Source organism: Lampetra planeri, chromosome 46 (genome assembly GCF_965212315.1).
Source record: "Lampetra planeri chromosome 46, kcLamPlan1.2.h2, whole genome shotgun sequence".
NCBI classification, from domain to species: Eukaryota; Metazoa; Chordata; class Hyperoartia; order Petromyzontiformes; family Petromyzontidae; genus Lampetra; species Lampetra planeri.
In genome coordinates this window covers 1,217,051-1,238,920 of record NC_136152.1, presented here as the reverse complement: position 1 = coordinate 1,238,920, position 21,870 = coordinate 1,217,051, and the positions used below count along the sequence as shown (strand labels likewise).

General features: G+C 52.0%; 1 protein-coding gene and 1 long non-coding RNA gene across 2 annotated transcripts in view; one reads left to right on the top strand and one right to left on the bottom strand.

Annotated features, from left to right (window-relative positions):
* LOC144733295 (dedicator of cytokinesis protein 7-like) overlaps positions 1-21,870 on the top strand; it is a 78,915-nt gene that overhangs the window by 2,761 nt on the left and 54,284 nt on the right. The window contains exons 2-5 of the mRNA XM_078615122.1: positions 3,616-3,712; positions 13,962-14,137; positions 14,713-14,784; positions 20,386-20,503. Of these exons, the coding sequence (XP_078471248.1) occupies positions 3,616-3,712; positions 13,962-14,137; positions 14,713-14,784; positions 20,386-20,503 (463 nt within the window). The remainder of the gene's footprint in view (positions 1-3,615; positions 3,713-13,961; positions 14,138-14,712; positions 14,785-20,385; positions 20,504-21,870) is intronic.
* Positions 7,311-10,620, bottom strand: LOC144733297 (uncharacterized). Its single transcript, XR_013588338.1, has 3 exons — positions 10,547-10,620; positions 9,118-9,291; positions 7,311-7,476 (listed from the first exon to the last, which is right to left on the bottom strand). It is a non-coding gene; the product is annotated as an uncharacterized LOC144733297 (long non-coding RNA).

Below are 21,870 nucleotides of genomic sequence, written 5' to 3'. Positions count from 1 at the left end.
TTAAAAAGAATCCTCTTTATGTGGAGCGACACGTATGGGACGGAGGCGTATTGTCTGCGTCTCGTGTTTTGTGACTGCGATACAGCGTTCCATCATGACACAATCGTCCTCGCCGTTCTTTTTTGGCCGTAGATATATTTGGTCTGATGGTGGTGGTTGATCGTCGCTCGATGAATTTTGATAAAATATTAATGTACTTTTTCATTTCCTGACAAAATGTCAAGGACGTAACGAATGCAATGCTTCAAGCGATAAAACGACAGCGATCGTCCGTGAACTTTCACGCTTTGCAACACCAACAAAGGCATTTCAATTGTATCGATTTATTGCCGGTTACGTGTGACGTCGTCACTTCCGCAATTGATCGACATCGTTAATAATTAATTGCGTGACTGACGGCGTGAGCGTGAAAAGAGTGTGACCAGCAGCTTCGTCTGCGTTATACGCGTGACACATTGTGTCATTAGTAGCTTCGTGTGTGTTATACGCGTGACACATTGTGTGACGAGCAGCTTCGTGTGTGTTATACGCTTGACAGATTGCGTGACTGACAGTAGGCTGTTGCATTATGAGCGTTGCAGATGAAACTTGGAATGATTTGAACAACATAGCAAAGCTTCAACTCTCACTGGAAGTACAGCGGAGCAATGGCTACAATCCAACGGCACTGCGAAAATACATTAACGATGCGATGGGGTCAACGTTAATATCGTATCGTCAAATATTGTGTCGTTTAACCCGAGGGGGTGATGGTTGGTGCATGGACACCAACCATCATCCCCTCCCCCAACAGCACACAATGGAATAGTCCATCATAAATAAACCATCACTTTTGTAATTGATTGTCCATTGGCCATACAGTCATGGTTCCTGACTAGTTTCCTGCGTGTGTGTGTTGAGTGGTATAGGCTATATGTGTGGTATGTGGAGCGGCTGGGCGTGGTGCTGGCCACCCACCCCTTGTGTGCCGTGCAGGCCTTAATAGGTGCTCGCTAACAGCACTTGCCCCAGCAGTCTGTTAAGGCTACACGGGAGGGTCTTTGTCGCGGTTAGCACGCTGCGTTACGAACCCGGCGACCCGAGTTCGATTCCCGCTCACGACCAACACCATTGACGAATATCTGAACCGATCCTGGGCCTCCCCCCTAGGTCGACTCAACCTCAAATGAGTACCTGGTGTGGTGTGTAAACATTTTCACTGGGGAGACAAAGGCGGTCGGGCGTGGTGTTGGCCATCCAATCCTTCGTGTGCCGTGCCGACCTTCATAGGTGCTCGCTAACAGCACTTGCCCTAACAGTCTGTTCGAGGCTATACGGGCGATCTTTGTCTTTGTTTGTTAGCTTTGGCAGGAAAGGTGAGAAGCCGGAGGCAGCCCGCACGGCAGAGAGTGGACAACCATGCAGAGTCCACGCAGGAAGGTCACACGGGTCGGGAATTGAGTCGCACGGGCCACCACTGTGCCAACACACACACTTTCTAGGGCAAACGCATGTTGAGCAGCGTCAGCGAATCCATGTTTTATGCATGATTCTTCTTACATGCATCAACAGCGTCGTCCGCGTATCGTTGTGGCAGAGCGAGCGTGCAGCTAGCCTGGCACCGCCGTCACCACTCGCAGCGAGAAACGTGTGGGGCACCTTGATGCTGACTCGAGTGCAAGCGATGCTGTTGATCCACATCATTTTACAAACTTCCAGATATCACTGCCGTAGTGTGCGTTTACTTTCGTGTGTGTGTGTGGAGCGGTGGCGCAGTGGTTATTAGCACACCGCGTGAATAACCCGTGACCCGAATTTGAAGCCAAAAAATTACGCAAATAGTAACTTTGAGCCGTGTATTAAATAGTTTTGCATCGAACTCGGACCCATATCCAACAGAGAGGGGTCCTTGCCGATAAACATCTGGAAGCAGACCCACGCAGCATTGCATCATGCTGATAAGACACTGCATGTCAAAACCGGTGCAGAGTTCGTTCGCTTCTATTGAACCAATGTTCGCTGAAAGTGAGCACTTCTTTTAAAAGCCCTGTGTGTAGCCGATGTTGTTAAACAAAAAAAATACTGATAAGTCAGCCCTTTATCAAGACTTATTGCTCGACGCCCTGACCCGATCACTTCCCGACTGCTTTGTCTCGCCGGTTAAAAACGCTTCACTCTGAACGTTCACACCGATAACGCGATTACGACATTCCGTAATTGCTGGGGTGGCGTGCTGGGGGAGAGGCGGTGGGGGTCCCGTAGCTGGCGTGGGTGGGTGGCAGGGAGGGTTTGAATTTCTCTCATTAAATCCATCTTTCACAGGCAATGATTGTTCTTTCTAATTAAGTTTCCTGGGCGATAAGAAGTGCTTGCCGTTCGCTCAGCCGAGGAAATTGTGCTTAATTTGACTCGGCACCGGTTCCCAGCGTTGGCCGGCGTTGTGCGTCCGGCGCGCCGCGTGTGGGTTGCATCAACCTAATCGCCCCAAGACCCACCCCCGGGGCGACCGCACGCTGACCAACACGATGAGCTGGCAGGACCGGCGGACACTACACGTGTTCCCCCACCCCCACCCACTCACCGCCACCAGCTCACACAGCTGGCTGAGTGATTGTCTAATTGGCGTATTGGCTGTGTGACTATGTAATTGGTTGACTGGCTGAGTTACTGTCTTATGGCTGCGTGACTGTGCGATTGGCTGACTGGCTTATTGGCTGAGTGACTGTATTATGGCTGAGTGATTGGCCGGTTAAATGATTGTGCTATGAATAATGACAATTTCCCAAAATGTCTCCTTGTTCTATTCTTCCAGCCGTTTGTCCCACTCATGTGGGGTCCGCTGTTTTTGCCAACCTTCTCCACGCTGCCCTGTCCTGCGCCATCTCTCTTTCCGCTCCTCTGGCCACCGTGTCCCATCGCACCACATCGCCCCAGCTCTTCTGCCTTTCTCTTGTTCTCTTTCTTTCCACTGACATAACTTGAACCTCCACATGCCCGAACCACGCCAGCCTTTTCTCTCTCATCTTCTCTGTGATGTCTACCACCTGAGTCTTCCTCTCACTTCATAATTTCTCGCCCAACATCCACCGCAACATCCCCATCTCTGCGACTGCTATAGCTTGGTCCTCCCTCTTTCTTGTGCCCCAGCACTTGGCACCATACAACAGCACCAGCCTCACCACCGTCTTGTACTATACACTACACTATACACTACACGCTTTTCCCTTCAACCAAACTGGGGACCCTCTTATCGCACACCACACCAGTCATCTTTCGCCATTTCAGCCATCCAGCCTTGGTTCTTGTTCACCAAATAACCTGTAGACGGCTGAGTGAGTGACCAATTGTCTGAGTTACTAGCGGAGTAAATGGCTGAATACAAAAATTCCAAGACTGACGATACCCAACCTTGACAAGGTAAAGCAACTGACTTGCATGAGTGACCAGCTGCCCGAGTGACCTCCCGACCGTCCAATAGACTGACCGACCGACCTGACCGGCTGAGACCATGAAGCAATTGCTAGGCAGCAGCTCTCACTCCCTGCGTCTCATCTCTCTGACCTCCTTGCCCATGTAGCCACACAACCCCCCCCACCCCACCCCACCACCGTGCGTTCATTGCGTTCCGTCTTGCAGGGCTGGCGCTGCGGAGCTGAGGAAGCAGGCGTCTTCCTCCAGCCTGCGCTACAGCGGGAGCCTCTCCCAGGCCTTCACCACGCCCCTCCATCCTGCGGTGAGTGTGGGCAAGGGCCCCGGGCCTCTCGCGAACGCGGGTGGTATAGCAGCGGTGCGTGTTGTTTGTTGTTGTAGTGTAGCGGTTGTTGCGCTGTGCTATCAACCTGGCAGAGACCCGAGTTCGATTCCCATTCACGTACACCAACACCAGTGGGTGCTGTGTGTAAACATCGCCACTCGTCACTCGGGAGACAAAGGTGGCCGGGTATAGTGCTGGCCACCCACTCCCTCGTGTGCGGTGCCTGCCTTCATCGGTGCTCGCTAATAGCACTTATCCCAACAGCCTGTTGAGGCTATGGTGGGGGGGGGGGGGTCTTTGTGTGTGCGGAAGGTGAGTTTGGTTGCACGGGGTGAGTGTCTGGCTGAGGGAGTCTGCCAGGTGAGTGTGGGTGCTTGCTGTGTGCGGAGGAGTTCCCGCAGAGTGGTTCTGCCTGTGAAGCCGGTGGTATGCGTGGAATCCTCGCTCATCAAGGTGAAACGCTGCGGTACAAATCCATCGCCACCCTCGGCTCCTATTCATTGGCAACCACCACCGTGGACCCATATCACAGGGGCATTATGTCTCGCTGAATAGTAGACACGGCCGTAGCGAAGATGCATGGTAGATGTCGTGTGCCATGTGCAGAAATAATTTCCCGGGTGCTTACCCAACCCGGACAGACCCAGCTGAGATTCATCCCTGGCCTGACATGGAGACTTGCAGACTAACACAGAGACCCGTAAACTAACAGAGACCCATAGACCAACAAATACCCAAATACTAAAACAGAGACCTATATATGCACATAGGATGGATAGACCCGCATGGGATGCACTGAATATTTTCTGGGACTGGAGAAGATGGCACGTGTCTAAGTCGTAGCCACAGCCATAGCGATACCAGGTACTGTATACTGGATGCAGTGATGCCGCATGCGGGAATACTTTCCGGGACGCTGACCCCCCTGACCGACCCCTGACTGGAATTAAGCGCCTTGCTTCACCGCACACTCTGTGTGCGTGGGATGGGGAGGAGAGTCGTTCGTTTGTTTCTCAGTGCGCTTGTCCTGGCGAAGGTCTCGGCAGCAGCATGCTGAGTAAGGGCTATCCACACCTCCCTTTCCCTGGCGACCGACTCGAGCTCTTCCTGGGGAATTCCCAGGTGTTCCCAGGCCAGCTGAGCGACATCGTCCCGCTAGCGTGTCCTGGGCCGCCCAGTGAGGAGAGTCATGGGAACAAAATGAGGGGGGGGGGGTGGAGCTGTGGAAAAAAACATAACCCAAATGTAGATTTTTATTTCAAAATGAAAGCCATGCTAACGTCTCTGCAACGCGTTTACAATCCACGCGTGATAGTTTGTATTGTAATCGTCTGCCCACAGATGGCCACACAATTAACTTAATACATTCAAGCCCCGGCTAGTCTTCGCAGCGGCGGCTTTTGGCTAACCATTGAATAAAGACGGTCACTACATCGCACGCTTTCAGATGCACTTGAGCAGCCGTCTGGAACGCTCTTCTTTCTATTTGGAAGTCACTGGAGCGATGCACTTTTCAATCTAAATTGAAAACTCATTTCTTTAGGACTGCTCTTTGTGTTTAGTTTGTTGTCCTTCCCCCGCACCTCCGATGAGAACGGCTGCCTAGTACGGTGCGAAAGAAGTTCACCGTACATACATAGCCGGACCTAGCCTAGCCGGGTTTCCCATTTAGCCACAGCAGGTCGGCTAAAGATTAAGTAATTCAATAAATCCACGCAGCCTCCACGCGGTCTCCCCCATGCCTCTTGAGCAAGTGGAAGCACCCCCCCCCCCCCCACTTCAGCAGTTCACCTGCAACATTGAGTGAATGCTGCAGGTAAACTTCCGACCGTACGAGCAAGGACCCCCTTCTCTTTAAGATCACGAGTCTCAGTTCGACTCGCTCCGTTTACTTGTTCCCCCTGCTGTTCACACAAACCCGCGACTCATCAGACAACAAAGGCGTTTGTGGATGAACGAGTTTTTAACATTGCCCCCGTTTAATCGACCCCAGTGCTTGTAGACCCCCTTCCTCATCACGTAGCTTCCCTGCATCGTGCGCCCAACACGTGCCGGACTGAGCGAGTCCTCAGAATTTTAGCAATTCCTTGCCCAAGCGTAACGCAACAAGAGCATCGCCCTAACCAACTTGTACGAGCTGAATTTGTTACGAAGGTTTCCAACAAAGCTTCGTAAAACCGGTTTGAAATACATCGGTCTGTAGAAAAATCTAAATGAAATAGATGCGTTTTATACGTAGGCTTTCACGGTCCATATTGTGATTCATAATTAGTTTCTAATTGGGCCGGATCGTCGTGTCGTGTATCATGTCGACTTTTAGTGATATAACCCTTCACCACCCAGCAAGAGGTTGTGATGGCTTGGGGAGGCCTTCATCCAACAGTGTATTGATCATAGCCGATGCAAATTATGATTTAGTGTCCCGGACTCATACACATTAAATAAGTCGTGTGGGCAGGTGTACGGAAAGCTCGGGCAGAAGGGCCGTAGTGATTGGAGCCCACCAAGTTTGATTACTGGCCACGGCAAACATCAGCGGCGAACGATATCTGAACCAAACTCGAGTCCTCACACCCACTTTGCCACGAACCCACATTGACCAGCGTGATGAAGTATGGTCAAACCAATCCCCACGGGTGACGCCGGCATTGGGAAGGCCTTCATCCAGCAGTGGATTGACGCGAGTCTCGGGACCCTTGGAGAGAATACACCTTGAGGCTCAGTACATCTTTCCAACATAAATTTCTACCCTTATATGTATGTTCAACTTATTTAGCATGTTCTTGGTTCTTTCGGTAAAGTCACGTAGAAGGGAAATAATAAAAATACAACAATAAAATTCTCACGTTTCGATCGCAACACAAACAATCATCATCAGGTGTGAAAACCACACAATTTTCTTGCTGTGGTTTTCACACCTGATGATGATTGCTTGTGTTGCAATCGAAACGTCGTAAGAATTGTATTATTTTATTTTTATTATTTTATAATTTCCCTTCAACGTGACTTTACCGAAAGAACCAAGAATATGAATCCCTGCAGTCACGAAAGAAGCTTTAAATCGAAATTTAGTTTGCATGGTACATCGCCAACTGTGCTCATCGGAAAGTCTCACCGAGTCTCAAGACTCTTATTCATGAGGGTCCTGTGAAGTTTTTGCGGGGAGGGAGTGATGTTTCTGATTAGTGTAATCCCAATTGAGTAGTTTGCAGATAATTTTTCAGCATTGGGATGTTTGGCCCAATACCGTTTACATTGTGTTAGTTTTTAACTAAGGTCAGAGGAAACCCATGCAGAACTGAGGAAGAACAGACACACTCCAATTATTCTTACACACTCACACATACATTCTCACACACACCTTATACTGTCAGATTCACTGTAACTGCAGAACAGGGGGAGAACTTACAAACTCCACACAGCAAGCCGCCCGAGTCAGGAATCGAACCCACCAGGACCGGCTTGCTATCGAGGCACAGGTGGTAGTACCACCACGCCACCCTGCAGTCTACAAAACAGGTTTTAAACAAGCGAACACTGTGGGAAGAAACTTCATTCAGCAGTCAACAAAGGGATGTGCATTTTTGACCAACGTGTCTTTTATTATTATTATTATTTTGACGAGCAGCTGCACAGTTGGCTGGCCACAGGATCTGGCATACAAGGGCCCCTACTTCCTTCAAGGAACTGGAATCGCCCTTGCACATAACGCGCTGCTGCTGCTGCTGCCAACGCTCCTTGCCCTGCAGGCGAGATACCGGGAGGGAACATTAGGGCAACCGCAAGCCCCCCCCCCCCACTTGCAGCCGGAAGCATGTTACCCGCTGCGCCAGCAGGCGAGCAAGAGAAGCAGGATGCAAAATTTTAAAAAAGCTGTTGGTGTAAATCTGTATTTTGTGTAAGGCGCTTCGAGATGCCCGTATTGTTGACAAGTGCGATATGTTACTAAATAAATAAACACTGACAAGCAGATACTGCCCCTCCTTCATATATCGGTTCCTGAACAGAAACAAATATCACTTTTTGTTACAAATCCCACACGACATAGTCTTGGGACATTATACTTTCACCAATGGTTCGACACGAGCAAAACTCTGGGCCGGTTACGACATTCAGTGTCTCATTAGCAGCAGTCAGGCTTGTTGGAAACAATGTTGGTGAACTGCCAGATGTTTATCGGCAGTCGCCCCTCTCTGTTAGTTATGGGTCCTGGTTTGATACGAAACTATGTAAGACACAACTCAAATTAACCACGAGTATTGTGAATGCAAGTAACAAAATATACAGAGGCATATTGTCTGCTGATTTATGTTCCAAAATATTGAATGATCGAACTAAGTTAGATGCACAAAATGGACGTGCGGAAAATGGGACATCAGTATAATCATCATCGGCCATGATCTGTCCACTGCTGGACAAATGCCTCCAACAAGACTGTCGCCATCACCCAGGTCTCGCCATGCAACAATCCATCGAGCTCCTGCACACACAAGCCAGTTTCATTGCTCCATCTCCGCGATGGACGTGTCCTCTTGGGTGCGTTCCATTCCTTTAGGCTGCCACTCCGGTATTAGTCTCGACCACCGGCCACCGCCCCTCCTAACCGTGACGCGTCCTGCCCAAGCACCGCTCGCTTCTCTTAACTGTCAATGTAATGATGATGACGATGTCTCCAATGTGCGTGTTCCTTAATCCATGCGTTCCTCTTCCTGACTCCAACTAAAACCGACAGTCCACTACACTACTGGGTGTGTGACAATAGTTGGGGAGGTTTGCCAGAAGGGTCGCCTAGGAAGGGGACTTGCTTAGGGGGGGGTGGCAGGGGTGTTGAACAGAAGCGACTCGCTTGAGTTGTTTTGAACAGAGGGGACCCCTACGAAGGGGACTTACTTGGGGAGCTTTGCTGGGAGCTACCCTAATGACTGGCCCGGATGGTGGAAGCTGATATTTAGGAAACGCGCCCGTTGTTGTTTTAGCTGCCGCTACGGGAGATCGAACGAACAAAACCGGAAACCGGCGAACCTCATGGATTGTCACTTGAACACGTAGCAGGCTTTCGCGACCAATATCATCCACGATAGATGTTTTTTTTTGGGTTAGGTCGCGTAAATATATACATGTGTCGTTAAAACCCGCCACCACCCGACACAGCCAACTAGTAAGTGTCAGAGGTGTGGACTCGAGTCATGTGACTTGGACTCGAGTCAGACTCGAGTCATGAATTTGATGACTTGCGACTCGACTTGGACTTGCATAACAATGACTTTGTCCCACCTATGAGATGTGGACTCGAGTCATGTGACTTGGACTCGAGTCAGACTCGAGTCATGAATTTGATGACTTGCGACTCGACTTGGACTTGCATAACAATGACTTTGTCCCACCTCTGGTAAGTGTCGTCACGTATAAACAGAACGTGGCCAGTTCGTCACTAGCACAGCACACCGGTGTGTGTTGGAGAGCCTTGGATTGTCGCCAAAGTCCACAGTGCAGCGCTAACCGCGCCTCTGCAGAGCGCGCAGCATTCCACACCTGCACGCATTCCACGTGGTTCGATCCTGTAAAACAAAACAAAAATTCTACCTTTTGTGAGCTGCTCGCTCTTGTTGTTGTTATTAATCTCTGGAGCCGAGCCACGTGACCCTACCGTGAGGGCTCCTGGCAAGTTCCAAGCCCCCGCCAAATTGTAAATCCAAGCCGCACCTGCGCCGGGGCAGGTCCCGACGGTCGTGGTCGCGCTTATGCAAGGCCCCCCAACATTCCTTCCCATCACCGCCCCCCAACATTCCTTCCCATCACCGCCCACCCCCGAGTCGCAAGCACCATACACCTCGGTACGACCCCGCTAAATGTGACCCCACCACCACCACCCCCATGGGATGGGGTGGTGGGTATTGTGCGAGAAGAGTATACCGTCGGTAATACTGGTAGGAACTGGTTCCACCAGCCCACAAGGGATTATTGTGTCCGTCCGTCCGTCGTGCAGGGAGGGGCTGGGTGGGGAGAGAGGGGCTGGGTGGGGAGGGAGGGGCTGGGTGGGGAGAGTGGGAGGGGAGGGTGGAGAGGGGCTGGGTGGGGTGGGGCGGGGAGGGGCTGGGTGGGGAGGGTGGGGCTGGGTGGGGGGTGACAGGGGTGGGGCTGGGTGGGGAGGGGCTGGTCACCTCGTGGTGCCCTTATAAAACTCAACGTTTAACCTACTCACGCCGGCTTGTGCCCGCCCTCACAGTCGGCCATATTTGCGGAATACACCACGCCGCCGTTGACCCTGGCCATTGACCGAGCATCCCAACGTTCCTACCAGCTCCCTCCGCAGGAATGTGTTAAGCGGCGGGGGTGGGGGGATATCGCGTAAATATATAAATGTGTCGTTAAACCTGCCGCCACCCGACACGAATCTCGATATGAAGCAACAGACAAGCAGTGGCTTAAACGCGCGCACCTGATTCCATGCACAAGCACAATACATATTCTTTGAATTCCTGCAGCCACGAAAGCAGCTCTAAGTACAGTACAACCAGGGCCGACATTCGCCACGAAGCGGCAGTGGCGTCTCCACGGCGCTTGTGCCAGGCTAGGTGCACGTATACAAAAGACAAAGGGTCCCCCGCGTATAGCCTGCAAGAGACTGACGTGGCAAGTGCTGTCCGCGAGTAGCACCTACGAAGGCCGACACGACGGGGTGGGTGACCAGCACCCACGCCCGGCCGCCTTTGTCTCCCCGGTGGCGATGTTTACTGCACACCGCCGCGCCGGGGACTCATTTGAGGCTGAGTCGACCCACACAGTCACACAATCCCTACACTGTACACTTACTGTACAGCGTTTTAGTGTTTTGTGGTCCCGGCAGCTGTGGGTGGGGGGGGAGAAGAGGGGGCGGAGGGTGAGGGGAGGGGCTGGAGGGTGAGGGGAGGGGCTGGAGGGTGAGGGGAGGGGCTGGAGAGTGAGGGGAGGGGCTGGAGGGTGAGGGGAGGGGCTGGGATTTGGGGGGGTGAGGGGAGGGGCTGGGATTTGGGGGGGTGAGGGGAGAGGCAAGAGGGGTGAGGGGAGGGGATGGGATTTGGGGGGAGGGGCCAGGGGTGAGGGGAGGGGTTGGGGAGCGCTGGAGGGTCAGGGGGGAGGGGCTGGCATTTGGGGGGTGAAGGGAGGGGCTAGGGGGTGGGACTCGGGGGGTGAGGGGAGGGGCTTGGATTTTGTGGTGAGGTGAGGGGAGGGGCTGGGAGGGTGAGGGGGAGTGAGGGGAGGGGCTTGGCAGGTGTTGGGGGGCCGATAAGCCCTGGGGTGGGGGAAGTGAACGTCGTGACTGGCATGGCTGCCAACCGGCTCCCAGCGATGCCAGACCCAAGAGGTTTTTACCTCTGATTTATAATGGTAGTACTAACAAATCCCCCTCCCCCCCGTGCTTGCCCAAGCGAGTCTCAAGACTCCTTTCAAAGGAGGGTCCCGCTACATTTTTTCGATGTTTGGCCCATGAATTCCACTTGTGAAGGAGTTGCCATTATGCGAGGGGATGACATTAACAAAAATCAACACTTTTTTTGTGAATCCGAGAGGGCAATAGGATTTAGGGGGGGGAAAAAACACAAACTCATTGCCAATCACCCACAAATATTGGGCCTGGCTCTTGCCTCGCGAATATTCATTTGTACAGCTGGATTGTGTTGGGCCTGCTTGAGGGGCCGGGGGGGGTGACTCAGCCCACCATCCATCCCGGCGGGATGATACAATCAGTACCATTTGTGTTTGGGGTAGTGCACATGGGCGGATTTGCGGGGGGGGGGGGGCATGAGGACATCAACACCCTGCCCAAACTAGACAACTTTACTCACTTATTTTCAGTAGTTTACAATTAAGATTTTTAAAAAACTATGTGCACCCCCAATTCCTAATGTGAGGGACAAAGCGAACCCCTGCCCAACCACCCCCTAAATATAGAAGTCAAACTCCACCAATGGGGGATGGAGTGGAGGACGAGAGAGAAGTAGAGAAAGAGGGAAACGAGGCGATGCTCGCGATATCTGAGAAACAGTCGTGGGGAGCAAATGAAGACGTCTGCCCCCTCCCCGTACTGATGAAGCGCCTCCCGCCAAATCGCGACAGTCCCGGCACTTTTTCTGAAAAATAAGTTGATGCCTCGGTGGGCCTTTGCGTGGTTAGGATGGGGATGGTTTTGGTTTTATTTGTATGCTTTTGGGGTGTGTTTGCTCACCTTTCCTTGTACTTTGCACTACACTTGTGTGTGTTTTGTTTGTTGTTATAACGTTCTTACTCGACCCTCCACTATAAATACATAGTCTGTTTTAGAAATCGGCCGTCAGAAATCTTGCCCCATATCAGGAACAAAATAGGTGGTGGTGTTGCCCGAACGGGGTGTGTAGGTGGTGAATCGACGTTAATTGTATGGATTCCGATCATTCGATCCGGTGAGCCAGCTCAAAAAGTCGAGTAATCCCATTGGTTCAGTATAGCGCCGTGTGACACGCAGCCCTATTTTTGATTGGCTAATTATTTGCACGATAGGTGAGTGAACCCGTCGCAGTCCGTTTTCATTCCATCACAACGCCCTCGCCACAGAGTTTCGCAGTCGAATCTGGCAGGCCGCCCTGGTAATCGCTGTGGCGGTGGTAGGTCGTGGTGGTGGTGCAGTGTGATTATTAACCGTATAAATACTCCGACCACGCACCGTCTGCTTCACTCGCAGTGGACGTGAAAGGTTCCCCGCGATGTCAATTCGATAAAAAGCGTAGGCCACGTGGTGCGCCGACGTAGCGGTCCAAACCGGTGGCCAACTTCGAAAAATGACACCGATTATTGCCCAAATGGGCAAAACCCCTACATAGCAACTTGGCCCTCTGCTGTCAAACTACCACAGACCCGTTTGTGAATCATTGCCCACACTTTCGTGATAGCCTTGCACTATAAGCATGATTGTGAATGATTGATTATGGTGATAATGCTGATGGTGGTAATTATGTGATAATGATAATAATGATAATCGTGATGGTGATCATTGTTACATTCGGATTGTCGGTGACGTTGGATATCAGTGGAAGATTCGCGGTGTGGGGGGGGGGGGCACTGCCCCACCCCCCACCCTCTTGAGACCCCATATTTTATTTATATCCACCAGAGAGAAGACATCGCATGTTTTTAGTTTTCGCATTAACGTAGTGGGGCCCTATTTAAACCACTTGACATTTGGGGACCGTCCCTCCCGTGCCCCCCTCGGGACGTGGGCTGCGCCCGTGCGTCGTGAGATTCCGCCGTGTGCCAGCGCGGCGCGGCCTTGCCTGGCACGGGGGGTTTGGCCGCGATTGTGCGCGTTTCCTACACGGGAAGTGCACAGTGAGCTGTCTCGGCTTCAACGGCGGCCACGCGGGCGAGTCCTGAGAAACAGAGACTGATCACGGGCTTGGGTGGGGGGCTGGGCCCCCCGCTGGGCCCCCCCCCTACTACTTCTTATCCACCTCTACTCCCTCTCATCCACCTCCACTCCCTCTCATCCACCTCCAATGCCTCTCATTCACCTCCACTCCCTCTCATCCACCTCCACTCCCTCTCATTCACCTCCACTCCCTCTCATCCCCTCCATCCCTTCCTCTCATCTCCTCCCTCTCTTCTTCCCTCCCCCTCTCTCTAATCCTCTCTTTCTCATCCGCTCCTTTTCTCGCTCCTTGTCATCCCCTTCGTCTCTCTCTCTCTCCCTTCCTTCCCCTCCCTCCCTCCCTCTCATTTCATCTCAGTCAGTGAACCCATAACACCTGGGCTTGACCCGTCACTTCCTGCCAGAGAGACCACACTTCCTGCGTTGGCCTCAGAGTGCACCTCGTCTGGCACAAGTGTTGTGGTGACGTCACCACCACTTTGTGGCGGCTGTTGTTGCTGCTCTAGTGCACGTGTGCCTGCGCGTGCGTTTGTGTTTCTGTCCCCCAGCACACAGCCCCGCCCTGCGGAAATCCATGTGGAGAATGGCCACAGAAGACAGGGTGTGGGTGGTGTGAATGGTGGGTATATGGTGTGTGTGGCGTGGGTGGTGGGTAGATGGTTGTGGGTGGTGAGTGCATGGTGTTGGTGGTGAGTAGATGCTAGGGATGGTGTGGGTGGTGAGTAGATGCTAGGGATGGTGTGGGTGGTGAGCACACGGTGCCGTCTCACTACATGCTGGGGGCAATATTCGACGATAAAAGAAGCTACCTGAAGGATCTTGGCCTTCGTGTCTCTGCGCTGGCAGATCCCGGCATGCGACGTGGTGGAGCCCGTGGACGTGGAGGAGGTGCTGAGCTCCCACGCGGCGCCCGACTCCGCTCCGCTCCGCGACATCTCCGAGTTCCCTGCGGACGACGTCACCGTCACCTTCGCTCCTCGCGAGTGCCGCACTGTCACCCCCTCCCTGCCGGATGAAGATGGGTGAGAGGACGGGGGGGGGGGGGAGTGGTCGTGGGTCGGGTTGCAAAGGTCACGGAGGTCGTGGAGGTCACGGAGGTCATGTGGCTCGCGTGAGCCGTGTGTCGTGGGGGTCACCGGGGTCACGACCCTTCAGCGTGTGCATGTTTGTGTCCACAAGTGCTGAGAGCTTCTTCAGGAAATTAACAGACTAAAACTCATGGGAGAACTGTGCAGTAGCACAGCCGCAAAAACCCTACGCAGTGACCTGCAGTAGCACCGCCCTCCAAGATGCCGGGGCATCTCTCAGCGCTCAACGTATCAAAGGGCACCCCTAGTAGCAGCTGTCCCTGTGTGGCACTAGATGATTTCGCACCTGGCCTGCAAACGGGCATTAGTCTGGCAGTAGGTGGGACACCGTGATTGCTGTGTGTAATCCCAAGTGAGTAAATTGGCAGTGTGAAATTGCGAATTAGTGAACATTTGGACCCTGCATTCGTGATGCCTTTTACTTGTTTACTCTGAACTAACCAATCAAATTTCTCTCACTCCATCCCTGCCCCCACACCCCACCATCTCTCTCTTTCTCTCTCTTGCAGCTGGGATGCGAGCGCACACGTGCGAGACTGTGTGCGATCCTTCACGGAGGACTGGGCGGTCGTCACGCGCAGGTGAGTCGGAATTGTATTTTCCGATCAAATTTCTAAAATTTGCAACACATTCTTAATACATCGGTATCATATGCTAAGTAATAATTCGTGTCGTTGCGGAGAATATAAGTCGCAAAAATATATAAGCAGACCTGGCTTATTTTGCCACGTATTCTCCACACTGACGCTCAGGATTGCTTTGTGCTATGCATTATATTATTGTGCACCAAACTACTGGTACCCATGTCTAACAGAGAAGGTCCTTGCTTATAAACATGTGGCAGTTTACCAGAATTGGTTCTGACTCTGCTGATGAGACACTGAAATGTCAAAGCCGGTTCAGAGCTTTGCTTCTGTCGAATCGTTAATGGTGAAATTATGCACTCCCAGAAGGCCCTGTGGCCAATGTGATGCTCATTTTTTTTTACGCGAGGGGACAGATGTATAAAACAGCTCGCTTGGCCTTCACGGGGCCCAGCAAATGCTGTACTAGGGTAGGCCGGCAATCAGTCCCAGTGGCCCGCCCCGCGTTCGGAAGCGATTGTGCGATTTATTGCGGGAAATTAAATCGCGACACTCAGTCCTCAGAGAGGGGCCTGGAGAGGTTCAGCGAGTTGCCTGTTGTCACCTTCGGCCATAGTTTTTTGGCAGCGGTTAAATTCCCACCGGGGGATCTGTGGAGGCGTTTTCTGCAACACCGCGGGCGCCATCGTCGCCGCAGCAACCGCGGCCCGACTTCCTCTGTCGCGTCGCTCGAGGTCCCTGTAGCCTCCGCCGCCCCCGTTGCTGTTGCTAGGCCGGAGGTAATAAACCTCCAGACTCACCGGACAAATTTCCTCACTCTTTTCTGAAAGTAAAAAAAAAATTCGAACAAACCGCACCGACCGGCGTGTTGAAGTGTGGTCCGATGGCTTCACGATAACCCGCACAGCAAGGGGATTCCTCAATCCAGCAGTGGATTGATGAAGGTAATACATTGATTATTGAAGTTGTCTATGCGGTGAAGGAGTCGTCATCGTCATCGTTTCGAGGGTTAAGAAGAGTGGGGCTCGGGCAGGAAACGTGAGGGCTGTGAGCGGCGACAGCCAGTGGCGGAGACTGACGATGGAACGGCAGCCAAAGGAGAGAACGCGCCCCGAGAGGACGTCCACTCGTGGCGGAGATGGAGCGATGAAATCAGCTAAGGGCGCAGGAGTTGAACGGATCATAGCAAGACCGTGTCGCCTGCTCGCGGATGCATGTGTGTTTTTACATTGCTGTTATAATTATTATTATGCAATTGTATGTTAGAATTATAATAATTATTAACATCATACTTCCTTGAGTGCCATATCTAGATATGGGAGGTTAAAGCACTGGGTCTGGCAGCGCTGCTGCCCAGGCCGCTATCAACAGGAAGCCAGTCCTCACTTCAACTCAGTTTGAGGGAGATCTGGGAGTTTAATGCTGATAAAGCATAAAACTAGAAATACAAAAAGCTTCCAAATCTTCCCATCGTTTTACAAAAATATATCGACGACACGGCACATTGAGCTTGTTGTGCCACCTGCACGACTTTATTTACCCGGGAAAGTCTCAACGACTCCCAGGACTCTTTTTTTAGGACGATTCTGCTACTTTATTAGGAAGTCTGGCCAATGCCATGACAACCGATCGGGGGGGGGGGGGGGGGCAGGTTTGGTACGGTGGTACCAGTCAAACTATTCTCATCATCTATATTAAGTCGCACTGAACAGCACGGTCAAGTATGGTCAAACAATCTCCACGACTGACACTGCATGAGGAGGCCTTTGTCCCGCAGTGGATTGCAACGGAAGCTCAGAACTATTATTATTTCTGTCCGTTATTTTTTTTAATCACAAAGTAAAAATGGTCATTTACTAAAGAGGACATTGGTGGAGTTTGTCAGACGGAGGTACAGCGGGACGTTTTGTTCCCTGGCTCGAGCTCTCATGGAAGAAAAACACTTTTTGACGGTTATTCAAAAACTTGATCTTCGCTCTCCGTGTGTCGCGAATGTAGATGCCAAATGATAACTAAAACAATTCGTTCATTTTCCGTCTCTACTGATCATATCCGGATTCGAAATTAACGACGTCTGTTTCGGCCTAGATGGACGGCATCGGTTGTGTTCGAGGTAACACAAAAACGCGTAACCGGTGTTGCCACTGTGAGCAGGCCATGAAACTTAAACTATGGACCGTAAACTAAACCCAGAGAGACTCAGAGAGACATCGAGACACATTGAGACAGAGACCCAGAGAGACCCGTAGAGACACAGAGAGCAACTGAGACACAGAGACCCAGAGAGATACTGTACTTGGAGACACGTATGTATGTATGTTGGACTTCTTTCGACACCGTACGTAGCCAACCATGCTAATCAGTGTGGGGAAAGGACATAGAGATACACAGAGATACATAGAGGCTCATAGAGACTCATAGAACCACAGCAGTGTAAACGTGGCCATGCAACCCAAACTATGGACCATATACTAAACCACTGTAGTCTATGCTCCGCAAAGGAGGAATAGCAGCAAAGCTACACGAACTCTCTCTGCTGAAGCCCTCTCGTCGTGGCCATCAGAACTCGACATTGGTGTGGAGTTCCTGAGCCAGATTGCCATCGTACGCGAGGTCAGAATGGCTTTGGGCAAATGTCTCAATGTGCGCAGAACCCTCGTCACGGAGAGTCCTGAGACACGTCAAGGCCTTCCAGGGCAATTGCATGGCATTATTAATTGCATCACGAAGTAAACCAACAAGTCACTTAGGAAAGAGGCAGAGGTCGCAACCGGGTACCCAATACCCGTACCCTACCTGATACCCGGCTACCCGTACCCAGCCAAGTACGGATATGGGTACGCATTTACGACCCTGGTGCGGCCGGGTACGGGTACGGGTAAGGAATCAAAACCCGTTTGCGACCTCTGGAAAGAGAACGTTTGTGGAAATGTGTCAGTCGGAAGTACAGTACAGTAGTACATTTTATTTCCTGGTTACAGCCCAATAATAATAAATAATCGTACAAACTATTTTACTCGACAGTCGAGGAATCATGTAAACATTTCGTAAGATGCACCACACTGCCCCATGGTGGTGTAGTACGGTCATACAATGCCTACGACTGACACTAAAACGAAACTATTTAAAAGTATTAAAAAATATGTATTTTACCAAGTAAGGCCCACTGAACTATGTAGGTCTTTTTCAGAAGTGACCTGGCCACAAATGATCGCTCAACGAAGTGGCTTTTCGCGTGGAAATGTATAGCAGCCAAATGCTCTATAAACTCCTGTTTCTAAATGTGGAGGGAAAACCGAAAGGGCCGGAGACAATCCACGCGACCACGGGGAGAGAGACACGCAAACTCCAAATCTACAGGCATCAGGGTCAGGATCGAACCCACGACCCCCTGTATACCAGGCGAGGGAGTTAACATCTCGCCACCGTGGCGAACCCACGACATGCAGATGACCTTCATCCAGCAGTGGATTAATAAATGGCTGTATATTATTATTATATGGGATATAGGAAGCCGCCACAGCAGTGAAACGGTCAGCACACTTGACTCGCAATCAATCCCGAGACGTCCGGTTCGATTCCATCTTCAAGACGCAGGAGTTTGAAACAATGGGGACAGAGTTTTTCTCCAAACAACCCCCACAACCGCCTCTGTCCACCCAGCTCTACGAATGGGTTCAACACGGTCAGTGTAGGAGCGGCGGGTCGCGTGTGGTGGGGTAAAGCGTGGGTACTCTCACTTCTTCCGAGCGTGTTGGGCTCAGCGTGACACAGTCGGCCTAACTTGCCCTCGAGAGGAGAGGGTCCGCTGGAGCTCCCCCTGTGTTGGAGGAAGTACATTTATAAACGCACAACTCTTATAACCTAGGTGATCACGAGTGCGCAATACTTCTACTTTGTAAGTGCTATCAATGTCTTGCATTTTCTACTGAACTGGTTAAAATGTCTGTAAAGAGTCTCGGACATCGTGCAGCAACAGTGAGTTTTCAGGCCGATGGGCTGCTGAGTAGGTGAGTGAGTGGGTTAGTGAGTGAGTAGGTGAGTAGGTGAGTGAGTAGGTGAGTGAGTGAGTAGGTGAGTGAGTGAGTAGGCAAGTGAGTGAGTAGGTGAGTGGGCGAGTAGGTGAGTAAGTGAGTGAGTAGGTGAGTGACTGAGTAGATGAGTAGGTGAGTGAGTGGGTGAGTAGGTGAGTAAGTGAGTGAGTAGGTGAGTAGGTGAGTGAGTAGGTGAGTAGGTGAGTGAGTAGGTGAGTGAGTAGGTGAGTAAGTGGATAGGAGAGTTCCAGGCTGAGCCTGAGAGGTCCAAATCTCAGCTGTCCGAGTACGAGGAACGATTTCGGTGGTCACCACGAGCTGCCAAACGAGGCCAATTCCGCTAGCAGTGGCGTGAGCATGGCGATTGCAGGGCTGCGCCTTTACCTGTCTGTTGTGTGTGTGTGTGTGTTTTTTTTTGCGGGGTTTGAGAGAGCTACTGTCTCGCTCCACTGTGCCTCTACATTGTTGGGGGTTTTTTTGCTCCGTGTCACCTTAATGCACTCTGGTCGAGTTAATAAGTAGCAGGGGGGCTACTCCGGCTCGAAGGCCCACTCCCCACACCAACCACACCACCCCCTCCATCCCTGAGTATTTGTTTTTTGTTATTTCTCAACCGGGTGCGGAGTCCCCTGATCTCTCTGCTCGCCGCCTGTCCAAACAGCCCGGCGCGACTGCCCCCTCTCACCGCCCCCCACCGCCCCCCCCACCGCTACTCCGCAAAATGGGAAACGCTTTCCACTTGCACATTTCCGCGCGTCCGTCAGCGGAGCTCCGGGAGCAGAGGCCCAGGCCCCCCCCCCAGACACCTCCGGCTATTTTTACATCATCACCGGCAGACGCTCAGTGGGGTTTTTAGTGTGGGTTGCTCCCAATCCTTTTTGCTTTTTTCCCTGCGACGCGATGTTTGCCAGGGGAACCGATGCTTTTGATGATGAAACCCGATTCGAGAGCTTCTTAGCTCACAGGGTACTTGAAAATAAACTGAACTGAACTGATTTGACTTGTGCAAAATATTATTTAGACGTGCACGACGTCTTGATAATTATTCGCAAGCGACGAGGGAAAGGTGCAGCCCTGAAGTTGCTTTACTCGTGCCCCTGCTGGTGGAAGGGCCTCGACCCAGAGAGAGAGAGAGACTCCCGGCAAACCACATCCAGTGGACCTCTCCGCTGTGCCGCTTACCACAGCCTCCCTATCAGCGACCCAGAAAACATTCGGCGAGGAGTTAAGCCCCCTGGCGCTATGCAGTGTTGCTTCGTGGTTTTAAACTCGCGGGTAAATTTTTTTTTTATACTTTGCCAAAGTTGTCCCTGCGACGCGGGCGCGCACACAACGGCCAACAACTCCTTCGGATGACATCACGGGATCGTTAAAGTCCACCGGTGTAGCAGGCGGCGCGTTGTATTTACAGTACGGCACGTGGAATACGTGGGTATGCACAGAGCGTGCGCGTGCATCGCGAGTATTAACCGGGGTCGGCCGCTTGTTTGCTCCGACCGCGAAACACCCGCGGAAAACGCGCTACCGGCCCCATCCGTGTGTCCGCCCCGTTCGTGTCGCGCAGGTACCAGCGTAGCGGCGGTGGTGCCGCGGGGTCCAGCGACGACGGCGGAGGCGAGAGTGCCCGGACGAAGGGCCTGGAGCGACACCTCTTCGAGTCGGAGGAAAGCCCGGATGACGAGGTGCCTGGTGGCTTTCGCTTCGCGTGCCACGTAAATGTTTTTGCTGCGGTGGTTTTAGCGCGCCCGCACTGTGAGCTCCTGCGGATAGACTGCCCCCCCTCCCCGCCATTGGAATGTGGAATTTCCACCACTGCAAATGGGAAATGAGGTCTAATGGCTCGGTGCTCATTTTGAGCAGGAACTCACTCTGACCATGATTATGAACTCAACGTACGTGTAAGTTGTGTGTGTGTGTGTGTGTGCGCATATGGGGAGCGGTGGCGCAGTAGTTAGGGCATCGCGCTACGAACCCAGTGACCCGAATTTTGTTTCCGCTCACAATGCCCAGCATCGTTGAGGACTATCCAAACTCGTCCTAGACCTCCCCTAGGCAGGCTCGGCCTGAAATGAGTAGCCGGTGTGGTCTGTAATCATCAGCGCCAGGTAGCCACACGCCACCCCAACTGATAAGTGTGGTGAAGTGTGGTCAAACAACCCTCATGCCCAACTGACATAGTGTGCAGAGGCCTTCGTCAGCAGTGGATAGACAAAGGCTGACTGTGACGAGGGCTGGGTGGGATGTATTTGTTTTAGAAGCAGAGGCCTGCGGGTGACACACACGCCGAGCTGATCGTCAGAATGTTTTTCTTCACCTCCGGGTCATCTGGTTTCCTCCCAGGCAAAGCTAAATATTTAAAATAGGTAAAGATAAAGATCCTCCAATGTTGCCGGGTGTGATCCCAATTGGTTAGTTTGCAGGTAACTTTCAAAACGGTCTAGTGTTTGGCCGTGACCCTGATCCACTGCGCAAGACTACGCGTTTACGTGGCGTTCAATTCTCCTCTTTCCTTTATTGAGAGATTCATTTAAACAAATTCTTTAATTTTTTATACCAAGTAAGGCCCGCTAAGCTGCATAGCTATTTTTCAGAAGTGACCTGCTCACAAATGATAGCTCAATGAAGTGCCTTATCACGTAGAATTTTTTAGTAGCCAAATATTTTAAACGCATGTCGATTTTAAATGTGGAGGGGAAAAAACCGGAGGACCCAGGGAACAGTCCACGCGACCACGGGGAGAGTGACACGCAAGGTCCAAATATACAGCGGGCGTCAGGATTGGGATCGAACCCACGACCCCTGCATACCAGGCGAGGCGGTTAACATCTCACCACCGTGGCACCCACTTCTTATTTATACGAAGCGATATTGGCCACCTCCTGCCCGTGATATGTTTGTACATCCTTGGTGGCAACCCGAGCTTGAGATCCATGCCACGTTTTGCAACCACCCCACTTTGTGGGGGAACTTGCCCAGATGTTGCAGGTGGGGTGTGTGGGGGGTGCTCACGGGCCACGGTTCGAGAGGGAGGGGATGTGGAGGGATGCTG